Source organism: Bactrocera tryoni, chromosome 4, assembly GCF_016617805.1.
Source record: "Bactrocera tryoni isolate S06 chromosome 4, CSIRO_BtryS06_freeze2, whole genome shotgun sequence".
Classification (NCBI taxonomy): Eukaryota; Metazoa; Arthropoda; class Insecta; order Diptera; family Tephritidae; genus Bactrocera; species Bactrocera tryoni.
In genome coordinates this window covers 63,802,347-63,810,051 of record NC_052502.1, presented here as the reverse complement: position 1 = coordinate 63,810,051, position 7,705 = coordinate 63,802,347, and the positions used below count along the sequence as shown (strand labels likewise).

Genomic DNA, 7,705 nt, shown 5'->3' with positions numbered 1-7,705 from the left:
ATTCGGATCTTGTCTAGAAATTAATTTAAAGGCAATATTCAACTGGAAGAGGCCAAACCTGAACTAGACTTCACTTGTCGGATTTCATCTGCAAAATGTTCCTATTGCTCCAAACAGTTTATAGTATATAGTGCGTCATCGTTCCTGATCACCGATCATCGGTTGGCGAAGGTCGATTTTTCAACCAACGTAGGATAACGGCCTCAGTTCCCAACAATCAAGTGATACTACTGAACCATTCAGTTAAAAGAATAGCATGCCACGACGAGTATATAACGGAGGTGGCACGAGATTGCATTCTGTGCGACGACTCAACTCGACTCGACTCAACAACTCAACGCCTGCTGGCGTAGGCAAGTCGCTAGTAAACAAAATGTACAAGAGTCGTCCCAGGATACTTTCTTGGGGTACACCTGTTTTTATTGGCTTTAACGTAGTATATGATTGTCTCTGCTTGATTCTGAAGTAGCGGTTGGTCAGGTAAGAGTCAACTAAGCCGGTTAGACACTATGGAAAGTGAAATCTTAATTTATAAAGTAAGCCATGGTGCCATACTTTATCGAACGCCTGGGATACGTTAAGAAAACAGCTATGCAATTGTGCTTTTTCCCCCCGCATCTTCGATTAAGCTCGTATTTCGATGAACTTGACTGATTGTGGAATGTTGAAATCTAAATCTAAATTGATGAATTGGCATAAGGCCCCTTTCTTCAATTATGTTCTGAAGCCTTCTTATGATTACAGCTTCAAGTAGTTTGGACAAAATAGGCAACAGTGATATTGGACGATATGTCGAGGCCTCATGTGCGCCTTTGCCAGGTTTTTGTACCATAATGATTTCAGATACTTTCCAATGACAATGGCACGTATCTGAGATTTAAGCAAGAGTTTATTATCGTCGTAAGCTTTGCTAATGCTATTCGCGTCGAAGCCGGGAGCCTTTTTTGGTTTAAGTCTAGTTTTAATGATATGTTAGTTGGATTTTACCTACGTATTGCGATTCGTCCGGCTGCGGCAAAGTACCATGGAACACGAATAGACTAAACGTTTCAGTTTCTCTGAAAAAACTTCCGCTTTTTTTTGTCGTTTTTGGCCCAGGATACGTTTGGCTGGCTGAAGGGTTTATTGTCGAATATTGGTTTCCTAACATTTTGTACAGCTTTCCAAAGGGAATAATCTGTATTTTTGTTTGGCGTTAATTTCTCAACGTAATTAGAAATGTTGTGATTTGTAAATAACTTTATTTTGGTGCTGAAAAGTTTAGTTAAATTGTTTAATTCTGTTTTATATTGAGGAAATCGCGTGATCTTTCTTTATGAGATCTAAAATATCGGATGGATATTTAGTATACATGTTTTTTTGTTTAGAAACACTTTTCCAAGTTGATTCTTGGATAGTTTTCGTAAATGTATGACCTTCATCTTGCAAAATATCTTGAGTTGTTATATTCACTTTTTGTCGTGTATAACTTTGAAATACTCCCAAACCAGATGTCTATTGTCGATTTCTTTTAGATGGCCATTTAGGATTAAATATACTGGCGAATGGTCCGAATTAAAGTCCAATCCATTTTCCATTCTAATGATGGTCTTAGATATTTGTCAAGGGATGAAAAAGTCGATCAGGTCAGGTAATTTTTTTATGTCGGAAGGCCAGTAAGTCGGCTTGCCAGTAGACATGTAGTCGCATTCAGTGGCCATGGCCTCTCTCTCGACTGTCGTCTCTTTGCCCAAATTTCTTTTCTATTATATTGGCCAATAAACTTTGGGAAGAAAACATTAGTGTCTTACATGCAATTTAAATTATTACGTATAAATCTTTTTTAATTTATTAGTTTTTTGAATTATTAAACAAATTCACTAAAAATAACTTTAAAATAGATTTACAAAATCAAAAAAAAAAATGTAAAGTAATTTTTCTCGCAAATTACTTGAAACAATGTGAGAATGAAAATAAAATAACGAATCATTTGAGAATTTAATACGTTTTGCTTCTGACGAGTCATTTCGTTGGGAACGTGGCCAATTAAGATTCTAATCGAAATAATTACATTTTTGTACAAAATAGTGTGATAAATATTAATGTCTAGAGTTATCTTATCACGTCATTCACAAATTAGTACATACTAAATTAAGTATTATATACACTTATAAATATACTTGTATGGGTACATACATATGTAGGTAGAGGGTTAAAAACTAAGTTTCCGTCGGTCTCCTTTATAATCATTTGCAGGTCTTTTCATTTATTGAAGCGTACGTCAAGGGCACATACCATGAGCAAAAAATAGTAAGATTCATAATTCATAATTATTCATAATTTTAAAATTCTTGATTTATTTTTCAATGTAATCCAATAGATCCCTATATACTTGTGCCAACGCTTGTTCCAATAAAGTCAATTTCCAATAGCCTTCAATGCGCGGAATGATTCACGTTTAATGTCGTCAATTGACTCCAAACAGTTTACCCAGAAGTCATACGGAACTAAATCAGGCGAACACGGTGGTTGCGGTAGGATATTGGTTGAAAATTTTGCGAAAAACACACGAAGAATCAATGCAGTATAAGACGGTGCATTATCGTGGTACCAAAACCAAGAGTTGGCGGCCCATACTTCCGGCCTACGAGTAGCTTCACGAAAACAACGCATATAACTATCAGTATTCCTTGTTGACAGTTTGCCTTGTCAGAGGAATTCGGACTGCACCACACCTAGATAATCGAACAAACCTGCCAACATAACCTGCTTGCTTTGACGTGTTTTTTTCGGCTTTGGCTCATTTTTGCCACGTTATTCGGTCGATTGATCGTCTATTTCCGGGTCGTAAGCATCGATCCATTACTCATCGATAGTAATAATACGTTTTATGACATCCTGGTAGTCGGATTGTTGATTAGTTGATAGTTGATGTCGCACACTAAATTTAATGGGACCTCTTTGTTATTGCACTCATCGTAAAAATCGCCGAATGCACATTATGTACTTCAGAAAAACCATTCAATGATTATTTGGATGTAACATTTGAATGGAAATATTTCGACGAATGACTTTTCGTGCGAAATTTATATTAAAAATCCCTACTTTTTCTGGTAGTATAATATGGAAAAGGGTTAGACGATTTAGAAAATCGACTTTATATTTAATAAATTAATAGTAAAACTCTTAAAAAGAAAAGATACGTATATAAGAGGGCACTTCATGCATAATATACATATATTGTTCACTCGAATTTTATTTTTATTTTTTTTAATTTTTATTCTATATATATTCTCAAATTAAATTGTAGAAGTCGTAGAATGTATGACACTCGGAAGGGATCGGCAGAGATCCTATAAAATATATACATTTGTGTATAAATGATGAAAGTGACGAGATGAGTCGATTATTGCCTCTCTGTATATTCGCGAATTAGTCCTTCACTATTTGAGATATCGATTCCAAATCTTCTTTTCTCTAAGAAGCCGTTCACTTGTTAGAACTACGGACTAACGGACTACTATAGAAAACAAACCATCCAAAATTAAGTCATTGGTTGCAACTGAAGTTAGCTATTCCTCTTTTTAAAACTTCAGTGTTTTGTAAGTTTTGTTACTCTGATGGTGTAAAATAAAAATGTTGCTACTTGACTTACAAGTAGGTAACAAAAACAAAGAAACTGAAAGTTTAACAAGTCTTCTTCTTCTTCATTGGTGCAGACACCGTTTACGCGACGATAGCCGAGTTTATAACGTCCAGTCGTTCTTCCTTTTCGTTGTTTGACACCAATTGGAGATTCCAAGTGTAGCCAGGGCCTTCTCCACCTGGCCTTTCCAACGGAGTGTAGGTCTCCCTCTTCCTCTGCTTCCATTGGCGGGTACAGAGTCGAATAGTCGCAGAGCTGGAATGTCGGACGACAGGACCCAGCCAGCGTAGTCGCTGTCTTTTAAATCGCTGAACTATGTTAATGTCATCGTATATCTATATTCGCCGTTGCCAATGCGCAAAAGACCATAAATCATACGCAGAACCTTTCTCTCGAAAACTCGTAACGCCGACTCATCAGATGTTGTCATCGTCCATGCCTCTGCACCATATAGCGGGACGCGAATGATGAGTATGGTCTTTGTTCGACGAGAGAGGACTTTTTTCTCAATTGCCTACTCAGTCCGAAGTAGCACCTATTGGCAAGCCATTCTGCGTTAGATTTCTAGGCTGACGTTGTTCTTGGTGTTAATGCTGGTTCCAAGATAGACGAAATTATCTACGACTTCGAAGTTATGACTATTAAAAGTGACGTGGATGCCAAGTCGCTAGTGCGACGACTGTTTGTTTGATGACAGGAGATATTTCGCCTTGCGCTCGTTCACTACCAGACCCATTTCCTTCGCTTCCTTAACCCTGTCTGGAGAAAGCAGAATTAACGACGCGGTTGTTGAGGCCAATGATATCAAATGATGAGAAGCTTCTATCGAGCGTACTATGTGAAAGATTTAGTTTAATAAGTAAAATTTAAAATATTTGTTTGAGATGTTGCCACATAATTTAAAAATTGGTCAATGCATTTGATAGTACGAGATGAATCAAAATTTAAAGAGATTTAAGAAGGCTTACAAATGATAAATGTTTTTAAAAGAGTTGCCACCTGCTTATAAAATGTATGCATTCAATGAAAGATATTTGAGAATTGGTAGTGAGTGTAATACTAATTAGGGGTTTCACATAGTCTCATAAAGTTATAAGTTATAACGATCCGAAAACATAACGGTCAGAGTTGTATTTGCGTAAACTTATTTTAGTATGCAATCCAAAAACAAATTTTTTAAACTAGTATAAAATTGTGTGATTTTACGATGCTTTATGACACGTTGTGAGTACCCCAATTGCATTATTGTAATAACACATTCTTCCAAGTAAATAAAAAACACATTTTTCTAAAGAGTATTGTATTGCTTTAATAAACAAAAATTAAAAACAAATAAGCACAAAATACACACATGTACACATATCTAAAAAATGTTAACATCTAAATCATAAATAGGTCGGTGATCAAATTTAACGTTCTCGAGTTGCATCTTCAAACTTCAAACCTTTGAGGCGACTATTTAAAAGTCAAATTTTTGAAGACCGTGAGCCTTCGCTTGTTCCATAAAACATTTGCCATACACTTCAGTTGCCTCGCAATGATCATCTGGTACTGCAATATCGGCGCAAGCGTCGATGATTTCACGAGCTGTCTTCAATTTATCCGCATCGCCGTCAGTGAAGTCCTGTGCATGCTGATCGGCGACCGACTTGACAAACTTGCCATTGCTATCCATCTGAGGAACGTCAAATAAAATATGTTAGTTGTAATGAAATAATACTTATATTAATATATTATCATGTAAAATAAATATTTACCGCGCCGTATTTTTTCATCAAACAGGAGCGCAAGCATTTGCCTTCCTTACTGGTCGCTGGAACTTTTGCGACTATGTCCTGAATGTCAGCTGCGGTTTAGATAACGCTAAGTATAACTCATCAATATTGAATTATAGTGATTCAAATACTTACAGTCAGCGGCGCCCACTTCGCCACGGCACTCCTCCGCTCTAGTCATAAAATTTTTTATAGCCTCTTCTTTGTTGAAAGCAGCTTTGGAGACAGCGGCACTCAAAATACATAAGGCGGCGAATAGGATGAATTTGGCCATATTTGTCGAGTAAGTGGGAAAATATTTGGTAAAAATGTTTGAATTGGTTAAAATCGTGCCTAGTTGAGCTGGATGGCTTCGAAAGTTGTATTGCTGCTCACTTAGAGTTGCAGTTGCTATTTATACAAGTGAATCTCACATACGTATGTATATGTCGAGTAATTTAGCATATCTATACAGGTAGATTTGCGATATGCATGTACATGTATGTATGTATGTATACATATGTCACACACACACACTTAGAGAAGTATGTTTATTTGGATGTGTATTATAAGTGTAAGTACCGGCTGTTGATTTGTTGAAACTCCATTAAACATATGACGAATATATACTGTATGGATTTGTTTTTGGTTTTTCGAACTGTTTAATTTCAACCAGTATTGACTATCTATTATAATTATTCGTTGTTGAAATTAAATCTCTCAGCTGTGAAATTATAAGTTACCGTCGGAACAAATATATTGTAGACTATACAAACATATTGGACCCTATCGACTCGCTAATTGTTTCAAGTCTATTGTGTGGCATTGTGTGGAGGGTTGACGTTGCACGTTATACTTGTAATACATACTCACTAACAAATATAATTTTTTCAATTGCACGTACGATTGCTTGAGTAATAGTGCCGAGTTTCCTAAAACTCACAACAAAGCAGAAAATATTCCCCAGCAAAAAAGTGTGTCTGTACTTTGATAAATACAATTAATACATATGCAGGTACATATGTACATACATATGTGCCACAGACACGTGGCGTCTGGTGATTTTTCCTTAATTATCAAATGAACTGAAATGAATGAATGAAGAATTTTACAAATTTTAATTCAATAATAATAACGTTAAAAAATAAATAAAATAGAAAATAAATTAACATAAAAGCAAAATAAATTAATTTAAACGAAACAAAATAAAATTAAATAGAATTTAATAAAATTATATGTGTATAATAATAAAATAAAAATTTAAAACCAATGTCTAAACTGTGTTAACTTTTGTATTTTTTTTATTATCAACCCAATACACCCGCGGCCAAGCGTAACTTACCACTTGATATTTTTTCACTATTTTCAATTTTTTTCGTTCTTTGGGTAACTTTTTTATGGATTTAATAGAATGCGGGGAATATATCGATGGCTCGAATATATTTGGTTAACTGTTGACTTTAATCTGGCCCATTTGTAAAATTAAATTGAGAGAACTTTTTTTTATTTGCACACAAGTCTTTGATTTCATTATTACTAATTCTTGTAATAACTTATCAACATTTTTTGTTTCAATTGAAAATGGAATTACAACATATTCAAAAAGAATAACGGGAAATCTAATATGGCGTCGGTCCGCCTCTAGCGGATATTACAGCTTCGATACGAGCAAGCATTGACCCAACAAGTTTCTCCAAAACACTGCTTGAAATTTCCTCCTCCCAAACACTTTTTAACATTTTTTTAGTTCTGGTTTACTTTTACTTTTTTGACAGAACTTATTTTTTTTTTAATATTTTATATTTGTGTAAGTCAGAGATCACTTCGTTAAAACTTAACGGAAAAATTCCATTACCGCAACAAGTACCGTTACAATGAGTGATAGAACACGTTTTCGCTAGAAATTTCTAAATGGAAAGTTACGCTTGGCCGCGGGTGTATGTAGTATTTTAACAAAAAATAGTAAGACTTTTTTATTTCAATTTCCCGCGAAAATCCATTCGTCGGAAAATTTTTTTTCTAGGTTGGTATGACTGTCAGTGAAATCTTTGCCAAATGTCAGAAAATCAGATATTGGAAAAGGTTTTTGTTGATAATTGTTTGTCGCGAGCAAGTGTTTTTGATTGGCACAAAGAGGGTCGAGAACGCGTTGACCACGAGCTGCGTTCAGGATGGCCACCAAAATCAACTGATGAACAACACGTAAATAAAATATGGAATTGGTTTTTGATAATACACGATTAACAGTTAGAGACCTGGCTGCCTTCGGTGGTATATCGGGAGTATTAGTGAAAGCCATTTTGAAAGATCATTTGGGTATTAGAAA

At 35.3% G+C, this 7,705-nt stretch overlaps 1 protein-coding gene across 1 annotated transcript; it reads right to left on the bottom strand.

Moving 5' to 3' along the window:
• Positions 1 to 4,928: 4,928 nt before the first annotated feature.
• Positions 4,929 to 5,785, bottom strand: LOC120774421 (general odorant-binding protein 28a-like). Its single transcript, XM_040104050.1, has 3 exons — positions 5,536 to 5,785; positions 5,383 to 5,471; positions 4,929 to 5,300 (listed from the first exon to the last, which is right to left on the bottom strand). Exons 1-3 carry the CDS (start codon positions 5,672 to 5,674, stop codon positions 5,085 to 5,087), a joined length of 444 nt encoding a protein of 147 aa, XP_039959984.1. The 5' UTR covers positions 5,675 to 5,785; the 3' UTR covers positions 4,929 to 5,084.
• Positions 5,786 to 7,705: the final 1,920 nt, after the last annotated feature.

What these genes read in the sequence shown, in the direction of transcription:
- LOC120774421 (XM_040104050.1), bottom strand. Translation starts at nt 5,674, where the DNA reads ATGGCCAAATTCATCCTATTCGCCGCCTTATGTATTTTGAGTGCCGCT. An exon ending in CGAAGTGGGCGCCGCTGACT is followed by an intron (nt 5,472 to 5,535) that starts GTAAGTATTTGA and finishes TCTAAACCGCAG; the next exon opens with CTGACATTCAGGACATAGTC. An exon ending in TGATGAAAAAATACGGCGCG is followed by an intron (nt 5,301 to 5,382) that starts GTAAATATTTAT and finishes GACGTTCCTCAG; the next exon opens with ATGGATAGCAATGGCAAGTT.